The following is a 22,803-nucleotide window of genomic DNA, read 5'->3' on the forward strand; positions in this document are numbered from 1 at the left end:
GACCTGAAGAGCGTGACAAACTTTGTGAAGAGTTTCTGGACTACCAGACCATGGACATTGCCATGCCCGACGACCCAGCAATGTTTGACTTTGAGAGATTTTGGGGGAACATGGCATCAATGAAGGACAAGGTAAAAATTATTCTGTACTCATGGGAATACCCATTGACATAATCAACTTAATAGTACAAAAATACTTGTGAGTAATTAGGCTTCCTATGTGCATTTTTCAAAGGTGACCGGTATGAGCAGATTTGGCAGGCTGTCTTGTATTGCCAAGTTGGTCTTGGTCATGCCTCACTCCAATGCTGATGCAGAGCGAGTTTTCTCTGTGGTTGGACTAAATAAGACCAAGACCCGAAACAGTTTGGCTCTTGAGGGAACTCTGTCATCCATCATGACCGTGAAGATGGCGAGCCTTGAGCCAAACTGTTTTAAGTGGGAGCCCCCTGCCTCCGTCATCAAGGCATCAAAATCTGCCACCAACACCTACAACGTTAGACATGCTAAATGATTGACAAATAAATGTATTTTGTCAAAATTCTTGTCTTGTTAATTTCTGGTTAAGAGAGGTTAGGAGGCCACAGTGCAGAGAGAGCAGCTGGCATGGAGGTGAGGACATCAGTCCTAAGGTATAAATCAATGTTAAAAAAGGCCAATTTTTTTGGTCGGCGGCCGAACGCTTCTGACTCTAAAGTCTCACTCTTGTCATTTTCTGAAACTTGGCAGCCCTGTTGTCAATACCTTGTGCAACTGGAAAAATGAAGTGCCCGTGAAATATATGGCAGCAGACAGTTGGAGGTTGATGATGGGGCAGCTCCCAATGACAGGCTGACTTTTCCACTCTCTGTAAAACCCGCAGTGAGGACATTTCTGGTAAACGGCCAAGAATGTACCACGTCCGCACGGTGTTAGGCTACTTCAGATGGCCATTTGCAAATGGGACACTTTTCAAAAAGCTCAAGTAGGCATCTCTCGCTAACGATGTACTTGGAAGTATTCGAAGCTTAAATCAGTATTCTGAGCTTCGTTTTTGTTTTTTTTCCACGTACGTGACGTTACCAGAGCGAGGGAGGCAAACTATAAGCGTCAGCGATACCAAGCAGAGAACCGAGAGAGGTGGAGGAAGAATAGATATCTTGTTTCCCTTTACTTTATAACACAACATTAGCGGGATCTCTGGAGGAAAAGTAATACTTATAACCTTAGCTTAGTTGTTTGTTTACGTTCGCTGTACAGCGCCGCGCCAATCAACTGTGACTGGCTTGCTGCAGAGCGTGAGCGTCTTGGGAATACCCGGTCAATATAATGGATATAATATGGACACATAAGACAATCAATATTCAGTATTTGTTATGGATTTATTGCACAAATTCCCTGAAAAGATGCACGTTCCAGGATGAATTGAAAAGCTCCCGTAAGGGCTGAGATGGCAGAGAACAGCTGATTTGGAACGGAGCAACAGCTGTTCGCTTTCACAGGGAAAAATGAAGGAACTTCAACCTACTTAGGCCTACTAATTAACGTTCAAAAGCTATTAAATCTTCAACAAAATATGCAGATACTGTCAAAATTGGTTCGAGGGAGTATATAGGGATTATTAATGTTGTTTATGATGGTGTTAGAAATTATTTAGAAATAATAAGCCAATGCACTCAAAATATCTGTGAGGATTCTGACACATCTGTCATAGATTGAGCAGGATCATATGTGGAGTCATGTGGTTCAGCGATCACTGTGGAGTCTTCCCAATTATCTTCCTCCAACCAGTTATCTTCCTCCAACATAGGACCCTTTTCCCAGAAAAGGGTACTATGTTCCCCGCTTTTCCCAAAAAGGGTCCTAAGTAGTATATACTATGTGCTCTTGGGGTCCATTTCTGTCTGAACACACTTCCGGTTGGGGAGGGGTGGGGGTGGAGGGGGGTATCCCTATTCACAAGAGCCACTTCCTGTTTATGGTTTATGACGGGTCATAAAACATAAACCCATTGTGTAGGGATGACAGGTGTAATGCCAGTGGTGGACCTGCAGGGGTCGCTGGGGTGCGGGATCTGTATAGGCAGAGGTGTGTATGTGGGTGTGATTAGTGTATGCATGTGTGTGTGTGTGTGTGTGTGTGTGTGTGTGTGTGGGTGTATGGTATGCGAGGCCAGGGCGGCTGGTCTGTAGGGGTGTTAACAGGAAGATCACAGTGCTGTTGGAAGGACGGCCAGCCGGCAATGTGGACAGGGGGGGCGAGGCCCTTGATGGCGGAAGTGGGCATACAGACGATGTCATAGAGAGTGTGAGGTGGGACACAGTAGATAGGGGGATCGTCACGGGCTGTTTGAAGTCTCCCAGGTACTATGTGCAGAGTGATTTGGGGGGAGGGCGTGTGTGTGTGTGTGTGTGTGTGTGTGTGTGGGTGTGTGTGTGTGCGACTGTGTGGGTGTGTGTGTGCGTGTGTGCATGTGTGTGTGTGTGTGTGCGTGTGTGGGCGTGTGTGTGTGTATGCGTGTGTGTGTGTGTGTGTGTGTGTGTGTGTGTGTGTGTGTGTGTGAGTGTGTCAACAGATGTTTCATGGACTATGATTCTAATAACATTATGTGGACAGCAGCATCATTATATGATACATTTCTTACAACAAATGTACTTGTAAGTATTGGAGGATAAAAGGGTCATCCAATGCCACCGAAAACTGAGTGGGTGTATAATTCGGTGTCTTAATGTCTGGGGAGAAGCAACACCTCGATTGTCACACATATGCGTCACGACCAGCCCGGCCCTATCTTGATTATGGGGGGAGACACGTGCTGTTTGATGTCTCCCCGGTATTATATGTATAGTGATTTGGTGTGTGTGTGTGTGTGTGTGTGTGTGTGTGTATGGTGTGTGTGTGTGTGTGTGTGTGTGTGTGTATGTGTGTGTAACGTATTAATGTGTTTTTTAATCTACCCTACTATTTTACGAAACCGGCAGATACATTTATATATAGTAATGGGGGTACCGATAACATATCCGTAATCATCCTTATATATACTATAGATATATATAAATATTTATAGATATATTTATATTAGGATTAAAAGGAGGGTTCACCAACGGTCCATAGAACTAGCATAGTGAAGATACGGACTGTGGTACACATTGCCAATATATTAGGCGATATCATGATACTATTAAGCGCTTTGAGTACGTGAAAAGCGCTATATAAATTGAATCTATTATTATTATTAACAGATATTCTAGTGATTTTCATCTAATATGGTGTATTTGGATCAACTTTATTTTACCATTAGTAGATTGTCTGTCTATGATGCGTTGAGTGGGCGTAGGCCTGTGGTACCTACGTGTGCGTGGGTCCAGTACCTATTGGACAGGCGTCTATGACGTCGGGGCCTTAGGTGTGAATGTCTACAGAGGGGCTGCTATCAGGCATAAATATACGGGGCCCCTTGATACGGGAGCGTACGACCTCCGACCCTGACGTTAGACACGCTATTCTAAGTTAGTAAACGCGTCGTAGCAGTTGGAAGAAAAAAAAAACATCGATCCGTCCTGCACAACTATGCCGACTGACTGTAAGTATTCATATGAGTGTATCATGATTATATTATGACTATGTCTATGTGAATCAGCTGTTTATATCTGACCGTAGCTGCGATTACTTCACAGCGAATCGCGGTGCCGGAGGCGAGAGCGTGAAACAGCAGCAGGGTCCACGTGGAAGTATGTTTTTTGTTTTGTTTTTATAGCAGCGTGTAATATATAGTTCCATAACACTCTCTCTATCATTATTATTATTAGTTATGGTATATTCATGTAGAACAAAGATTAAATTTGTGTTTTCCCAATGTGTAACAGGTTTGCCTGATATTCGGCTCAACATTCAAAGACCGATTCTAGCAGACCAGACTAATGTGCTGAAGCGGTAGTTTTGGTAAGTTGTTAATACGTCCGCCATTAATATATCTATAGGTGTATTACCAAAATAAATTATATATTAATTTAACATCTAAAACAACCACCCCTGAATACTCTTGTATTTTGTTTTTTGATCCACGTTTAGTACCTATCGAGGCCAATGTCATTCAGCGAACCCCCGGACCAAATCGACTGTCCAAGAAGAATTTGAAAAGATCGGCGGGGGTAGTGGTGGCTATACCCTGTTCACCACTGGCCCTAGAACAGCTACAAATTCCTTATAAAAAGGCTCGCAAGGATGCCACACATAATGGTTTAGCTCCGGAGAATATTACCCAGGTTATACAGGCAGTCATAAACCCGCAAATTGCGCCACATGGAGCGGCATGGACTGATCCCAAACACCGTGTGATCGGGGACGTGGAGGTGCATGTGTCTGAGTCGCCTACAGAGACCGTCACCGTGCAACCGGATGGGACTATACAACACGGTAGGAAATTCAATGAAAAAAAAAAAAGCATGCATATATTCTATAGAGTGTAATGATTATGATGGGATTGATACTGATTTCTTTTCTTTTTTTTCTATTACAAACAGCCCATGGAGATCCCCAGTGTGCGCCACCACCAGAGCTGACCGCCGACGATTGGGCTGGTCTTGACGACATCTCGTCCTGGACTTCATCGTTGTTGGATCATATCGACTTCACTCCTGCTCAGTGGATCGACTCTCCAGCTACATCCGTAGAGGCTACCACCAGTGCAGAGCCTGTACAACACCATCAGCCTGCAGATCCTGCATCTGGACCCCTACAAGCCATTCAAGACCCTATCAGCGACCCCCCGTGCACCGTGAGTCCCATCGCTCATGAGGTAGCGGTGCCGCGGCTACCAGCCGGTCCCGCAATTGCTGTTGATGAACACCATGCTGGGGTGCAAGGTGATAAATGGCGTAAACAATTTGCTGATAAACTAGCTGTGTTAACTGCGTCGGTAGATGTAAACTCCTTAGGTATTGCTCGTCAGAGTAAACTGGGGGTGGAGGCTGGTAAACGTGGTGACCGTATATATCAGGAGCTCGAAGAGCAGACGAAGAAGTCCTTCACGGTTCTCAGGGCCGAGATTGCGCGTGATCGTATGACTGCTGAATCCCCAAACACTGAGACCAGTAATGGTCGTGCTATCATTGCCCTTCAGCGTAAGCATTTGGATGCCGTGGCAGCTGTGCGTGTCAACACGCAGGGCATAGTGAGAATTAACGCGCAAGAGGGGTTAAGAGCTGCTAAAACCGCTCGAAAATTCTGGTTAATGCAATCTGCTAGCGAAGCCAACGTCAATGCCTATCGGGCAATGAGTACCGAGATGTCTGTGATTAATGAAACACTAGCAAAGCTTACGATGAATGCTATTATTTGATTTGTGTTTTTGTTTTTAATGTTTTTTCTTTTATTTCATGGAGAGGGTATCTTTTGTTTTAAACTGCATGTAATAAAACTTTTTTTCTTTTAATACCTGACTACTTAACGTTATTTTTTTAAATATTATTATTTATATATATATATATATTTTTTTTTATTATTTTTTTTTTTATATCTATCGGCATAAAAAACTATAGCTGTACACTATGCATAACGCCATTAGCCCTAGAAAAAGGAAATTCAAATCTATAGACAGTAATCCCAAGAGACGGCGTAGATCTGATAGTGGGGGTAGCATTATGGATTTAGGACTTGTAGAGATGGCAATGAGGTATGACGCAACCGGCGATACGTCTCATTTGTCGGCCGTAGGACATGTGGGGGATGGGGGCATGTATGCAGAAGGTTGTTTAGACATGCGGGAAATGTGTGTTGGCATAGATAGAACTAGGCGTGTGTTAATTGCAGCTGATGCATGGGGGCATAGCATGGCTAATGCTCTATATCAGGCAGCACAGATAAATGTTTCGAACGAACCAGGTCTAGATGAGATGGAGGGGCTAGAGGCGCCAGGAGATTTAGACACTAGGGGTGTGTTGTATGCGGGGGCAAACACACGAAAGGTACTTAACGCTGTCGGGGGGTGGTTGGATAGTGCACAAGAGAGTCTATACATATCAGCGCAGATCGATGTATTGCATGGGTCGCAATGTGATGAAGGGATTGGCGAGGGTTTTCAGGACCCCCCGGCTGTGGCAGGGGTCCCTATAGAGTCGAATATACAGGTCGGTGGGGGCGGTGGCGGTGTGGGGGGTGGCGGTGGTGGCGGTGGTGGTGGTGGCGTGGGAGGTGGCGATGGTGGTGGTGATGTTGATGGTGATGGCGGTGGTGACGGTGATGGTGGTGGTGACGGTGATGGTGGTGCTGCTGATGCTGATGATGGTACACCTGTGCCTGCTGTAACGGGGGAAGATAATGACGAGTTGCATACCAGATTATTTCCCCATTTTAACGGCTTTGAGGTTAGACAGGCCATTGATCTGAGAAGTATATCCCTTGCAAATTTACAGGAGGTCCCTGATTTGATCAGGGAGAGGCTGTCGGGTGTCATAACGAGCTGCTCACAAAGTTCAGCCGATGGTAGTGTCTTAAACGTGGTGCTGAGAGGCCCTTCATTGGCCTCTGATGTACAGACTGTGCTCGTATCGGGTGACGACTACAATGCGGATTTGTTTATGGACCATATTAGCCAAGTCATGCAAAGTAACGACACAGGTCTGACGGATGACGTGATAGAGTTGGTGGTCACAGGGGTCCACAACAAGCGGGGTGGGGCACGTTTGAAGTTAAAAAACATTCCCTATGATGAAATCATATACAAGAAGAAGCTAAGTCTCTACACCCCGAGTAATACTCATAACAATTTGTGTTTCTCACTATGCATGACACATTTTCTGCATGAAGGGGTAACCGGGGGTGACACAGCGTCCGAAGAGACTAATTTGGAGGCGGCTCGCAAATTACACAGTGATCTGGGGTTTGACCCGGATCACTCTGTGGGTTTCTCGGATGTATCCAAATTTGAGAGACATCTAGATGTTAAAATCCTGATATTTCATCATAATGACACATTCAAGAAGCTGGAGATGTTCCAGACACATACAGCCCAGCATCCTAAAACAGTATGGCTGTACCTCCATGATAACCATTACCATTGCATAGAGAACAGAACGGCATTCTTTGGTACGGGATATGTGTGTGAATATTGTTACAAGGCCCATGAGGGAATTCTATTCCACAAATGCCCGATCCATTGCAATGTGTGTCTGACAGTGTGCGATAGACCAGCAGGTCGTACGATGAAGTGCAAGGACTGCAGTCGTATATGCCGCTCGCAGGTCTGCTACAACACACACAAGAAGCATTCTGCCAAACATGACATGATACCTTGTGAAAAGCTCAAATACTGCGATCGTTGTTGTAGACAGTATATCATACCGAAGAAGAAGAAGAAGGGGGTGGGGGAGGGGGAGGAGGAGGAGGAGAAGGGTGACGCTAATGGTCATGTATGCAGCGATGCAAAGTGTCGTAAGTGTGGGGAGCCGATGCCCGAAGAGGGAATACATGATTGCTATATCCAGCCGTACGACAAGAAAAAGAAAAAGAAACGCAGGGGTGGTCCATCGGATGACGATGATGACGACGCTCCGCCTAATAAATACATATACTATGATTTCGAAACGCGCGTGCATGATGGTCGTCACGAAGCAAACTGTGTGGCGGCTATTACGTCTGAAGGCATAGAATGGTATGCTACCGGTCTAGATTGTGTAAGAGAGTTTGTGAAACGCTACAGAACAGGGGAGTATACGTTGTATACATTTGTGGCACACAATGCGTCGGGCTTTGATAACTATATCGTCCTGGACTACATGACCAAGCAGGGTATTAAACCCGTTTTAGTCATGAAGGGTAGCAGAGTCATTTTGATGCGTGATGACGCCTACCATCAGAGATGGGTCGACTCGTTTAGCTTTTTGCCCATGCGACTGGCTAATGCACCGGAGGCGTTGGATTTTGATGATATGGTAAAAGGTTATTTTCCTCATAAATTCAACACACGGGCCAACGAGTCTTATGTCGGTGCCTACCCTGAGATCTCATATTATGGTTATGATTCCATGACTAGCGATCAAAAGACAGATTTCGCTATTTGGTACAGATCTGTACGACACAAAAAATTTGACTTTCAGAAACAGCTGCGTCGCTACTGTGTCAACGATGCGATGATCCTGTACACAGCGTGTTGGATCTACAGGGAAAATTTCATAGAGTGTGCCAATATAGACCCCATGGCCTATGCCACCCTGGCTTCGGCGTGCATGGCCACCTTCAAAAAGTCGTTCTTGAAGAAAAACGTCCTGGCATTGACCTACGAGGGGGTCTATAGGAAAAAGAAAAAGTCGTTCTCATGTGCATCCATCCAGTGGCTTGAATATCTATCCCGCTCCAATAGCCTGGAGATTCGGCATGCTCTCAACCATGGAGAGGCTAAATATGGGCCATTCTTCCTAGACGGACATGCCCCGTCTATAAACACAGCCTATGAATTTGCAGGATGCTTTTATCATGGGTGTGAACATTGTTACAACGCTGGACACCAGAACCCTGTCCTCAAGAAGACCTATGGCGAATTGTGGGTGCAGTTTCACCTCAAAGTCAAGGCTCTCAAAAGAGATCATGGTTTAAGAGTCGTGGTCATGTGGGAGTGTGAGTGGCACCGTCTGAAAAAGACCAATGCTGCAGTGCAGGCATTCTTGGCTACTCTGAAGATACAACCCAGGATTGATCCTCGCGACTCTCTCTATGGGGGTCGCACCAACGCCATCAAAATGTATCACAAGGCCGAGCCCGGTGAGAAAATACGCTACTATGACTTTACCTCTCTCTACCCCACAGTACAGGCTCGCTGTCCTTATCCTGTAGGGCACCCCCAGATCATTTTCAGGAATTTTGGTCCTTTGGATGGGTATTTCGGCATCATCAAATGCACTGTGTTGCCCCCCAGAGGTCTTTACCATCCTGTGCTCCCTTACAGGTGTCATGGGAAGCTGATGTTCCCCCTCTGTGGTACATGTGCCGCTGAGCTCAATCAGACAGCCGCGTGTCATCACGGCAACGATGAACGGGCTCTGACAGGCACCTGGGTGACTTTTGAGCTACAAAAAGCAGTTGAAATGGGCTACGTGTTAATCCAGATGCATGAGGTGTGGCACTACCCCAAACGGTCAGAGACTCTGTTTAAAGGGTATGTCAAAACGTTTCTCAAGCGTAAACAGGAGGCTTCAGGATACCCCAGCACAGTGGATACTGCGGAGAAACAGCGGGTGTATGTGCAAAACTACCTGGCAAAGGAAGGCATACTGCTGGATCGCGACAACATGTGTGTGAACAAGGCCATGCGTAATTGCAACAAGTTGATTCTAAACAGTCTGTGGGGTCGCTTTTCACTACGCCCAGACCTACCCACTTGTGAGCTAATTTCTGAACCTGAAAGGTTCACTCAGCTCATGTTTAGCGACAGCTATCACATTAGTCACTTTTGCTTTATCTCTGATGCTGTGGCCCTTGTACAATGGAAACACGTAGATGCACGTCTCGCAAGGGCGCGGGATGTCAACGTGATTGTGGGGGCTGTGACTACCGCCCATGCCAGGCTCATGCTCTACGATCTTCTAGACAAACTACAGGAACGTGTCCTCTATTGTGACACAGACAGCATCATTTTTGTTTCTAAGGAGGGTGATTGGGTACCCCCTTTAGGCCCTTATCTGGGCGACTTGACCGACGAGATAAATGATGGTGATCTGTATGGTACCGAACAGGAGGATTACATTAGCGAATATGTCTCAACAGGTCCTAAAAGCTATGCATACCACACCCGTCACCACAAGTCTGTCGTCAAAAGCAAAGGGGTGACTTTAAATGCAGCAAATGCTGCAGTGGTCACCCAGCAGACACTGAAATGTCTATTGGATGATTTTGTCAACCAACGGCCTCAAACCCTCGACATCACCACCACAGTAGATACCATCCAGCGAGATAAGACTAGGTTTCTGCTTAAAAACGCTACTATAGTTAAACGGCTTAGGGTAGTTTACAACAAACGCAGGGTCTTCCCCGACTACACCACGCTTCCTTACGGTTATTAACTATTTTGTTTATTGTTTTTCACTTTTTCACATGATCCATGTTTTTTTTTTTCTTCTTCTTTTTTTTTACATATCGTTTTCAAATGATCCATGTTTTTAATCATTTTATATTTTTTGAGGGGGTATGCATATTGTGTTAAGAAAATCAAATCATACTATGCTATAATCATGTTATTAACTATTTTGTTTTTTATTGTTTTCAAATGATCCATGTTCTCTTCTTTCATCTTTTGTATTTTAATCATTTCTGTATTTTGGGGGGTATTCATATTGTATCTGTATATACTCTTTTATGCATCATGTATTAATGATGAATGACTGTGCTAATAATCATGTTGGTGTTAATAAAGAATGTTAACTGTCAAATGTTTCACGGTTCTATGGTCACAATACATCCGTCCATCAGAGGGGGTGCACACAGACCGCAGAGATGGCTGCTGTACACACTACGTTCGACCCTAGACTTCAACACCCGTTCAGCATGGTAGTATCGGGACCTTCAAACAGCGGCAAAACCTACTTTGTCAAAACAGTCATTGAAAATATGGATCGGTTATTCTCAGAAAAGATTGAAAATATAGTATATGTTTATTCATGCTGGCAGCCCATATATGATGATTTGCTTAAAATAAGGAACATTCACTTTGTAGAAGGGATCCCCAAATCTCTATGTGATGATGCAATCTTACCAGTCCATACTAGAAATCTGCTCATTATTGACGACTTGATGAACGATGCATGCAATAATATAGAGGTTCAGTACGTTTTTACCAAATATGTACACCATCGTAATCTCAGTTGTATGTATCTGGTACAGAATTTATTTATGCAGGGTAAAACCAGCCGTACAATTAGTCTAAATACCAATTACATGGTTTTGTTTAAGAACCCTCGTGACAAATATCAGATTATGTTGATAGCCAAACAGATGTTTCCATGCAAGACAAAAAATATTTTCTAGAAGCCTTCAACGATGCTACCGACATGCCTTACGGCTATCTGCTTGTAGACTTTAAAGCCATGACCCCAGACAACATGAGACTTAGAACAGATATATTGTCAGACCGACATGTTGTATACACTCAGAGAGCCAAAGTGATTAGCCCAAAAGACCATGTCCTCACGTATAAGTAGAAACCGTGAGCGTCTTAAGCAACTATATAGCGCCCCTCCGGCTCAGCGTAAAGTTATCCTCAGGACAGCCAACACCGACTTTATCAACTCGCTGTGTGAAATAGCCTTGAACATTTTACAAGGCAAAATACCTCTGACTCCACGCCAGCATACGAAATTGCGTAGACGAAAGAAGGACCTCAGAATACTCGCCAATAAAAATGTACTAATATCTAGAAAGAAAAGACTAATCAATCAGACTGGTGGATTTCTTCTATCCCTACTGTCTGTGGCCATACCGTTGTTTACAAGCCTGTTCTCAAGAGGCGGGTAATTATAATGGATCATACACACAAGATGTATCTAGTTCCTCAACATCAACTCGATGCCTTAAAGCATACCCAACCGAGGGATTCTGTTAGACAGACTGCTGAAAATGAGCTGGATAAGGCCATTGCGGTGGTGTTGAACACTCCCGATACAGACCTATATGAAAAAGCGGCCAGGTACGGTGCTGTCCTGCAGCGTTATCTATCCATGATAAAACAAGGGCAACGCGAGCACGGAGAATTAACTCTGTCACTTGCTGAGGGGGACCCAGTTCATACGCCTATGTCGGCACGGCATGGTGTTGATGACGATGATGGCACCGGCGATCATATTTATAAGGATATAATGAAACATATACCCGTCAGAAGCAAGAGCAATACCAGACATATCCTGGACTCTTTAAAGAAATCTAAAAATGTTTCATGGACGGACAAGGGGGAGATCATATTACAAGGCGAAACTATTAAGGGGTCCCATATGTTTGATTTGTTAAAGAATGTTACCGCCCCTTACCATGTTGTCGAATCTGTCAGACCACAGGGCTGGAATGTATTTCTGAAATCTTTAGCCAGTAATAATACCACTATCGTCTATCCCTAATAAGCAGCTCAGACAAACTGTAAACATGTATAAGCATAGTCCCGTCACTACGGACGACAATGCGATGGCCTCCGTCCCTGTCTCGTCTGATAAAAGGAGGAAACGCAAGCAGCCATCGTCATCTATTACTTCCCCTGGAATGCATATGGCCGAGTGGTTACCATTTTAAATCATGTATCTAAATGTATGTGTTACCCGTAAAAAAGAAAAGAAAACAGTACGACTAAAATGTAATCAAAATATTGTATTTTTTATTATCAATACAGAAAACAAACATAACAACAATCACAACAACACGTGTTACATGTTACATCCGCATACACATGACTGCACACACATCATATATTGTTCATTACAGACATTAGGTTGTACACGGTTAACAAAGTCATAAACCTTTTCATCATTACGGGGTAAATTATCCCCACACATTTTCAAAAACTTTTGATAGGATACCCCTTTTTGCATATTAAACAAGAAAAAAACACAATGATGCCCACATGCTGTACTTGACGGATCCTGGACCTGTCGTGTAGAATGAACAACATCTTTACAGTGCTGATCGAGAAAACGCTGTATGGTCTCAGGAAACTCAGAGTATGAGGGAGGGTTACCGTAGGAGTCGAAAAAGTAACCCTGTTTCTCATCTGTAATATAAATAGCTAGCCAATGTGCACCGGCCATATGCGAAGGTTCGGTGTTGACCACCATCATTACAGGTCTCTGATGAATTTCCCGGGGTAGGTGATTACACGGTAACGCACCAAGAAAATATGCCGTGTGGGCCATTTTCTGACACACTGCTGTTAGCTCTATAGTATTCATATCACACCGACTTTTTCAGTAATAGTCCAACAGCACCTGCCGTCTATTTGATATTTCTATAACAGAATCATAAACTGCATAACATATCAAATTGACCGTTGTAGCCAGTGCTGCTCTGAATCGTGCCTCTAGCCTCACATTCCCTGTTCTGACTAGCGATACATGTTGTCCACAGCCCTCATCTGCCTCAAGGTTGAAACAAAATAATGCATACCCGTCCCCGAATTCCTTATGATTAATAGCTATTTCTCTATCTTTGAGCTGACGACCTGTAGCCTGAATGAGCTGGAAATATTCTCGAGTATAGAGGCCATTTCTAAAGTCAGGCTGAAAGGGTTTAGAGGGATATGCTTGACCGTCGCAATATAGGGATAAGAACTCAATGCCGAAATGTTGGAATCTGAAAGGATTCCTGGCATAGCTCCCTGTGAATGCTTCGTTGTTCACAAAACCTATAATAACCATCTTGGGTATTTGTCCTAGAAATAGATTATCCTGTGTGCATATACGGCTGCCCGCAGCGATGGATACATTCTTTAGACATACCCTATCAACAGGGTATTTAACGTTAGCCTGGTTTAACGCACGGGCATGTGCCAGCTTGACGCCTGGTGCTACCGATACCTTTTTAATGAAAACATTTGCAGACACTATAGAGACACGGTATTCCACAGCACCATCGGACATGAGACAGAAATCATTTTTTGCTCTAATGAATCTCATACGGAGATCAACTCCGTTAATCATCAGTTTCTCCTGAAAAAACATATCGACGTGTATAGGGGATATCAGCTCCGCTATACGACTTCGCCCCGTATATTCACTCCTTGTCGTTAAGCCTAGATTGAGACCTCCAGGAAGAATCTCGTCCATATGTCCGTGTGTGTCTTTCTGGAATAGACCACAACCAAATTGGGTGTCTAATGTCCCGTTTCCATAGTTTAGCAGGCATTCTATTATGCCTCTGTACGGATAGGTGTTTGACGACTGGGTGATAAGCCTATCACCCAGAGTAATATCTACTTGGGAGAATAACGTGCATCCTGGATAGTTAATCAGTCCAACGGGTGCCGCCGGCGCCAAGTCTGTTCCATCAGGATTAGTAATCTTGATCCTCAGGTGTAAATACGTATTGTTTAGATCTATATAGTCTTCGCTACTGGCCGATACAAAGAACTCTATGGGGCCACCATCTGTTAGCGCCGATAGTGGGGGTATTTCAATATATGTACTTTTTTCTATCGAAGTCTGCGTCATCGGCAGGGAGAAGAGATCCAGTTCGCTCTTAATGCATTCGTCTGACATGTTATGTAGCAACGCCATTGTTATTCAGCCCACCTGCTATACTAGATGAATATATCGTTAGCCGCCCCTCTAAAACGACGGGTTGCCCCCATCCTGATCCTTTTAGGTTTGGCTCTCTTTTTGATAGATGCCAATCTTTTATTCTGTTTACGACGTCGTGCTGGTGCACGGGTACGCCCACAACCTATAGGAGGATACTTTGTTGCTCTTTTGGCATATACCCTCATGCCTGACCCCTGCTGTTTGGGCGTAGATGCAGCATGGGCTATGTTGGTCATAACGTCGCCTATAATATGTTTAGCAGCAGTCTTCAGATGAGGCTTTGCTATGCTAACCCCTCGCCTAAATAACGGAATAGCCATTCTAAAGAGGCTACGGAACATCCCACCGATGCCAGCTCCATATTGTGTGCTGCTACCCTCATAGCCAGGTAGTCCACTCCCTGCTTGGTTTAAATAATACTGAACATATTTGTTCTCGTCGTAAGGCGGTCTATACCCCCTCATCCCTATAGATGGGGGCTATGAATTCTACTGTTTTACAGGTCTAAAATGCAGCTTGAGTATCACTTTACCATATGTGAATTTTATATTTGTATTCTGGTCAGACTTTAGATCGATTTCAATATCTCCAAGAGGGTCTCGGGCTACGTGTACGTAATGCGGCTTGTCGAACATGTGAATGCAGTGTCTCCTGCTGGTGTCGGTTATATTAATACTCCTTAGCAGGGGTACATAACTATCTCCGACCAGCTGATGGTCGACAATGTCGCTATATATGAACATGTTGTAACACCCCCCGTGAATATCGGTGGGATGGGGGGCATATGCTGCATACGATTTATGGGCCTGTAGCTTGACACCTGTATCGAAACCCAGCATAGCAGCCAGTTTTCCTCTAAAGACGATAGATAGGTGATCGTCTCCTTCTACATAAACGCGGTTTCTAATACCTTCATGATGTAGTATAACTTTACTGCCAGGATTATATTTGGTCCAAGTCTTGTTGATTTGTAGTAATAACGATCCGATACTCTCATAAAGCCCACCAACTAATAGACATGATGTCCTATGACCCGTTTTACCATCGTGAACGGTCATCGTAGCGTCCTCGGTAGGAAAACTATGCCAGCTGCATGGGTACTGAGCTTCAATTAGGCCTACTTCATAGGGCTGCTTGGTGTGTATAGATTTTGCTAATTTAGTTCTAAAATTCCATATCTTATTTTGCGGGTAGATCCCTGCCGATGCATTACTCGCTAGAGTCACATAGAAACCCCCAGACACCTCCTTATCCATCGTACACTCTGGTTATAATGGATTGTATGCCTCTTGTATGTCTCTTTACGCATCGACTAGTGTCTTTTCAGCTATCCATGAATTGAATGCCTCCGGCCACCCCAGCCATTTGACATATAGCAGATTCTTAGACCCCTCCCTTTTTCTATCTATAATCTTTTCTATTTTATACACCTTGTTTTTAGACACTATAACTTTTTGCAGCTCTTTCTCGTAAAATGTTCCATGGACAGGGGCACCTGCATAGTCTTGCAGCTTATAGACTGGAGGACACCTTGCAATGCGCTGCGATATTACAAAATATTCATCTGTAAACGTCTGCTCATACCCCTTTCGAAATGTAGCTCTGACTTTTGAAATTCTAACCGTGTCACCAACATCGTATCTAAACACCACCATCGGCTCTTGAGTGGTTTTGTATAGCGTATTAAACACTGTTTTCTCATTATCTTTATCAACACTGGCCGGGGTCATTTTTATCGATCTATGATATGAATGGTTATAAGTATGGACCATATCCTGTAGTTTATCCACATATCGTTTGGAATTGGCAGCTGTTAAATATCTCCACATGCGGGTTTTCAGAGTCCTGTTGAAGCGTTCCACTATACTGGCCTTAGTCTCGTTAGATGTAGAGAAATGTTTGACATTGTACCGCTCCATCAAACGCTGAAAGATCTTGTTATAAAATTCTTTGCCAGCGTCAGTCTGCAGTTTATCGGGGGACCGCCCTTCACCAAGAATATCATCAAAAGCTTTAGCGACGTCGATAGCCCTCTTGGATGGTAACGGACGAACCCATGCATGTTTTGAGAATACATCGATGCACGTCAACAGAAAATGCACACCATCATTTTCGGATGCATACTCTGCCATATCCACTAAATCAGCCTGGAACTGTCTATCTATTCCACTAACCAATACTCTATTTCGGCGGAAATGTATCGGTGCAGGTACATGCAGGGTGTAGGGATCCTGCTTCAGCAACCATTTCTTGATATATTTTAGTGGAGGTACTGCACCCTCACTATGTTCAAGGGCCGTTCTTAGTTTATTGATGCCACCGTAACCCCCTGGTCCGGAGGGATCATAATAAGTCTTATGCAGCCGTTTATCCATGTCGTATGCATGCGACAAAAAACGAATACTGAAACACTGATCAGAGTTATCCATCCTTTTATTTAAAATGTCTGTCCACTCAAAACAATTCTCAGATAAAGCCTACATGCAGTTTTATTTTTCTGCACCATTTTACAAGCCATCATTCTAGCAGTTCTAATACCCTCGGCGTTTGAGGCATTATTCAACTTCAAGACATCCGATACAAAAGCACATATACACATGACATGTCCGATGGTAAAACAGTCACCATCGGGGAAATGGGTAAATATTTCAGCTAACATTTGATCAGTAGGTTTATCATACAAGAATTTCATGACCAGATCATTCCAACCCTTATACGTGCATTTGATATAGGCATTATGCTGGACATATGTATCATTTTCTATGGCAGCATACATCAAAACGGATAGTCTATCTGATACATACTTGCTATCCGCATCATACGCATAAGAAAACAACGCCCCCATTATAAACGCCACCCACCAGCAGGCTTTGGTTTGCCTAATGACAATGTAGGACGCCACATTTGTATGGCTTCATGTATCAGAAGCAGATGTTCATCGGACACACCTTCGGTGGTCATTAAATCCAGTTTTTCGGTATTATAGGTATTGCATATTAAATCACATAGATAAGATTCGACCACACCATAGATTTTTCCGGGGGACACAGTCAACCCTGTAGTCTTCTTTAGAACAGTTTCTAAAAGTAACAGGAAGGGGTGTCTGTCCAGGATGACACAAATGTCATGGTAGTGGGATTCGTAGTGATGATGTGTCGCTCCCTGCAGGCATGAATGGCGTCGTTGACTTGGGCAATCACACTGGCATCCCCAGCAGTCCGCTTGCTTCCGATGGTTGATGATGGCCACCACACAGAGCCCCGTGGTAAATCGCAGAACAGCCAGCGATGCAGGGTTTAAACGGATCTGTATTGATACAGGCCATCCGTCGTCTCTCATAGCAGTGTCCACCTCCAGCTCACTGTCCTCTCCGACGTGTAGGAAGGTCAGATTCAATCCGGTCAGATAGATGGCATACTCTTGAAGCCAGTGGGGTCCGGGTTGTACAGCCTTTAAATCAGCAGTCTCCATAGCCACACCCCCACCTTGCACATGTTCATCATTGACCTGTGCTGCATAGCGTATCAAAAATATACCATTAGAATATGAAAATAAAAAAACACACAACACCCACATATTAATATAAGGTATAGTCTATCAAAAAACACATTTAAAAAGGAAAATAAACCATCCCTTAATACTACTAGCATGTACCCCACCTTCTTATACATTGCTGACATTTTCTAACGCTAGCATAACCCTAAACATACTCAAACACACCATGTACCCCATCATCAAACCCAGACGACTCAAACAGGCACATTCGGCATTCATCATCAGCTGTGCTCCATGGTTCTTCATTCGTCTTAGCCATAGAATCAATCTCTGCAAAAATTCCACGTAGTGCAGACAAATCAGCCCACTGCATGAAAAAGACATTATCAAAATAATCAGCAGCTTCTAAAACACTGGTGCGTAGAGGAGAGTTACCGACGCAATGCATATCATAGCACTGTGGTAGCTCGTCTGTATCAACACAGCGTCTGAAAAAAATGAACTCCTGTGGTCTCTTCGTATGATAGTTTGCATCCATGCGATGAATCCTCGATTCATACTGAAAGGTCCATTGGAATACATGGGTTCCCGCCTGCCATGTACCCCGGACGCCGTCTAGCATGGGGCATAAATTCTCCAAGAAAAAAATCCATTCGTGAACGTTCAACCGCCACTCTGTAGCACAATCTTTAACATTCAAAATAACACAGCCATCGACCCATGATATTACATACTCCAAGCCGTATTCGCCAACGTGGGTGAATGAATCCCCGGCACTCCGGTCTCTCAAGCCTAAAACAGGCCTCGTTCTTTTGAGTGGAGCATTAAGCAGTACCGCATCTCCACAACTATTGACATAGTTAGACACAGGCGTACTAAAGACGGACATACCATCAGGCATCTGGTTTTCAATGTCCTCATTGCTCGACGCAGAGTCGTCCATGGCGGGAGAAGACAATGGTGTCGGGGTACGAGGGCCCCTATACAACCAAATAGCACTATCTGATCTACGGGTTTCTTCTGATGAGCAGTCCATGTTGAATGAAAAGAACACTGCAGACAACTTGATGAATGCGGGGACCCTACAGCAGCCGTCGCCCCCTTTTTAAACTATGTTTACGACCCGTCATAAAACATAAACAGGAAGTGCCCCTGTGAATAGGGATACCCCCCTCCACCCCCACCCCTCCCCAACCGGAAGTGTTTTCAGACAGAAATGGACCCCAAGAGCACATAGTATATACTACTGTCCTATGCTCCCCGGTATGTATGGCTACAGGGGAACATAGGACCCTTTTTGGGAAAAACGGGGAACATAGGACCCGGGGAACATAGGACCCGGGGAACATAGGGATGACCCCTGTTCATGCTACCGTTGTCCAAGATGGGCCTATAGATCATGTAGTTACATATACATTTTGATATAGGATTTCATTGTGTAGATAAAATTACTTTCGGCTGTTGGAGAAGTGGGCAACCTCCGTGATGGCACAACTCCAGGTTTCAAAACCAACTTTGATGCAAACCCGATGCTGTACTCCCCGAAGTTGACAAAGTCATCGTCTTTGAAATGCTCCGAACACAGCACCAATCTGGTTCCATAGTTTTTCGGAATTTCTCCAAAAATAAATTGCAACCATGTCTCCCTTAATTCCTCTGTCTTTGGCAGGAGATGCAATGTGGACGTTTTGCCTTGGCATAACACACAGGTTCGATGTCGTTCTGCCATTGCAATCAAAATTCTGTAACTAGCCTGTTACTACGCAGCAAACTACATACACGTATTAGCACTAGCTCAATCGCGACTCTGTGGGCGGTTATGAACCAACAAAGTGGGCAGGGCCATGAATAATAATTTGACAACGCTACGTAACAGTGTCACCTTATCCAGATGGGCTAATTTCTTCTGCCTTTTTCCTTTCATTGGCTATTGCATTCAGCAGACAAACTGCATAGATTTCAAACTTACCACAGGTCACAAACTTATTCTGACCTATGTTATTTAACAAACAACAGGAAAAATTTGATTTTAATGGCATGGCGCCTTTAAAGGTGTGTTTTTGTCTTCAGAAGTAATCCAGCATACAACATGAATGTTAGATTGATTTAAGAAATTTAATTATTAGTTTTGGTTTTTCGCCTTTTTTGATTTAAATATATAAAAAAATAATCAACTCAATTCCATCCTGCCAAGTTACTCGACCAGGCAGAGATGAGAAATAGCCAACCTGGTCTCACAGGAATCCGTGTAATGACTACGGACGCTTAACTCGAAATCAGTAGCCACATCACGGAAACACGCCGATTTCCGTGATGTGGCCACGGAATTCGCTCCAATGCAAGTTAATGACACTGATGTTCCGTGGCTCACACACGGATCCCCGTTTCAACGAGCGAGTCGACCACGGGGATTAATTCAAAACCCGTGGTGGTCTCACTGAAACACTTAAATTGTCCTTGATGTGTCCACGGAAGTTGCTCCAATGCAAGTAAATGACACTGATATTCCGTGGCACACACACACAGATTCCCGTTTCAATCTGTGTGTGTGCCAAAGTTGACCACGGCGGGGGCTTGACTCAAAATCCGTGCTGGTCTGACGGAATCACTTAAATTGTCCGTGATGTGGCTACGGAATTGGCTCCAATGCAAGTAAATGTCACTGTTATTCCGTGGCTGACACACGGATCCCCGTTTCAACGAGCGAGTCGACCACGGGCGCTTAACTCACAGTCCGTGGTGGTCTCACGGAATCACTTAAATTGTCTGTGATGTGGCTACGGAATTGGCTCCAATGCAAGTAAATGACACTGTTATTCCATGGCTCACACACGGATCCCCGTTTCAACGAGCGAGTCGACCACGGGTGCTTAACTTGCAGTCCGTGTTGGTCTCACGGAATCACTTAAATCGTCCGTGATGTGGCCACGGAATTTGCTCCAATGCATGTAAATGACACTGTTATTCCGTGGCTCACACACGGATCCCCGTTTCAACGAGCGAGTCGACCACGGGCGCTTAACTCACAGTCCGTGGTGGTCTCACGGAATCACTTAAATGGTCCGTGATGTGGCTACGGAATTGACTCCAATGCAAGTAAATGACAATGTTATTTCGTGGCTCACACACGGATCCCCGTTTCAACGAGCGAGTCGACCACGGGCGCTTAACTCACAGCAGAGGTGGGGGTAAGTCACTCATGTGCAAGTCACAAGCAAGTCTCAAGTCATAACCTTCAAGTCTCAAGCAAGTCCAAGTCACTGTGGTGAGAATCAAGCAAGTCACAAGTCAAGTCATTGCTCAGGTCAAGCAAGTCACAAGTCAAGTCATACAAAAATCTGATGATCTGAACCAGTTTCCACATAAAAAAATCGGTAAAGAGAGTGGTTCATAAGTTGAGTTTTATTTCAACACATTAACAATAACTCAAATGTTGTTATGACCATTACCTCCAACCTATGAACATAATCAAATGGAACCTCTAGGTGGCTGTATATGAGAACAGTTCAAGTCTATCAGAAAAATCTCCCAACATGTTATTTTACTTGCATATTACTTGTAACACATGGCATCAGACATGAAAAAAATAAATATTTCAAAAATAATATCACATACACACATACTGTAGAAATGGGAGATAGCAATAACAATAACAATGACTTAACATTAACAATAACTCAAATGTTTTTATGATTATTACCTGACTCCAACCTATGAACAGAATCTAATGGAACCTCTAGGTGGCTGTATACGAGAAGAGAACAGTTCAAGTCAATCAGAAAAATCTCCCAACATGTTATTTTACTTGCATATTACTTGTAACACATGGCATCAGACACACATACTGTAGAAAGGGGAGATAGCAATACACAAGCCGATCTTGGTAGCGATCTTGCTGCCTCGCACCATACATCGGCTTACAAATTATTGCATTTGCAAAAAATTAAATTTGACAGTACTTTGTCACTGAGTTGGGAACGATGGGGTCGCATTATCACACCACCATGGCTGAACACACGTTCAACAGGTGCACTTGATGCAGGGACTGCCAAAACTCTTACCGCCACCTTAAACAAAGAGGGGAGGGTGCGCCTGTTCATGGCCCAAAACTGAAGGCAGCTCTGTCCATCACAAATTTCCAAGTAGTGGTTTAACTGATTTTGGGAACTTGAACTTGAATCCATCTTCATTTTTTTTCGGTATGCTGAGAACAGCCCAGTCGGATGCTCTGCCTCTGACGGTGTCATTTGGTCCTGCTCATGGGTGGTTGGACTGGTCGTGGTCGTGCCAGCATCTCTGAGAATTAAGTCTGATAAACAAGCAAAAACAATAGTCACAAAATATTTCTATCAAAATTTAATTTTGTCAACTTCATTAACATAAATGTGGGAGGGAAAATATTAGGAACACTTTTCAATATAACACTCTCCAGTACACCACTATCACCCACTACAACCTCAATAATAACTATAAAGTAAACAAAAACTGAAGTGCTCAGTGTGTATATATATCAACATACTGAACATTTCTTTTACAGCCTATTTCTTCTTAGGTCTGACATTAAAATTGGATTACTACGGAAAAAATAACATACTTTTTATCATCACAGACACATCCTCCTTGACGTTTTCAGGGGCCAAAACATCATGGGCCAACCACATGGTGCCGAATGAAGGATCCAGCAGAGCAGCTTTGAGGTATAGAGGGTCAGAGAAGGGCAAGGTTGCTCCTTCGCTCTGGTCAACTGCCATCCTCACATGTACAAAGATCCCTCTGAATCTTCTTTGGAGGGATCCTTGCAGGCTACGGATCAAGCCACCCAAGTAGTGCACTTTCTCTTTTTGATCTTCCAAGTGGTGATTTAGAGAAAGGATGCAGGGTACCACAGCACTTATAGTGACAATCTTTTCTCCTTGTGTAAGATCCGTGGCTTCTCCAAAGGGTTTAAGAACCTCCACCAGTTCCCTTATCTGACTCCACTCTCTAGCTGTGAATACTGTCTCTTTGTGTCCAGCATCTTCAAGAACTGTAGACAGTTTCAGTTGGTCACAGTTAAGCACTGA

At 44.0% G+C, this 22,803-nt stretch overlaps 1 protein-coding gene across 1 annotated transcript; it reads left to right on the forward strand.

Annotated features, from left to right (window-relative positions):
- Positions 1-408: 408 nt before the first annotated feature.
- On the forward strand, positions 409-22,803 carry LOC115540252 (uncharacterized). Its single transcript, XM_030351399.1, has 5 exons — positions 409-495; positions 3,619-3,703; positions 4,050-4,394; positions 4,502-4,951; positions 22,682-22,803. The coding sequence occupies exons 1-5, from the start codon at positions 409-411 to the stop codon at positions 22,801-22,803; spliced, it is 1,089 nt and encodes a 362-aa protein (XP_030207259.1).

Source organism: Gadus morhua, chromosome 3 (genome assembly GCF_902167405.1).
Source record: "Gadus morhua chromosome 3, gadMor3.0, whole genome shotgun sequence".
NCBI classification, from domain to species: Eukaryota; Metazoa; Chordata; class Actinopteri; order Gadiformes; family Gadidae; genus Gadus; species Gadus morhua.

Coding starts and splice junctions, on each gene's coding strand:
- LOC115540252 (XM_030351399.1), top strand. CDS start 409: ATGGCGAGCCTTGAGCCAAACTGTTTTAAGTGGGAGCCCCCTGCCTCC. Junction 3,704..4,049: donor GAAACAGCAGCAGGGTCCAC/GTGGAAGTATGT, acceptor ATCCACGTTTAG/TACCTATCGAGGCCAATGTC. Junction 4,395..4,501: donor GGATGGGACTATACAACACG/GTAGGAAATTCA, acceptor TATTACAAACAG/CCCATGGAGATCCCCAGTGT.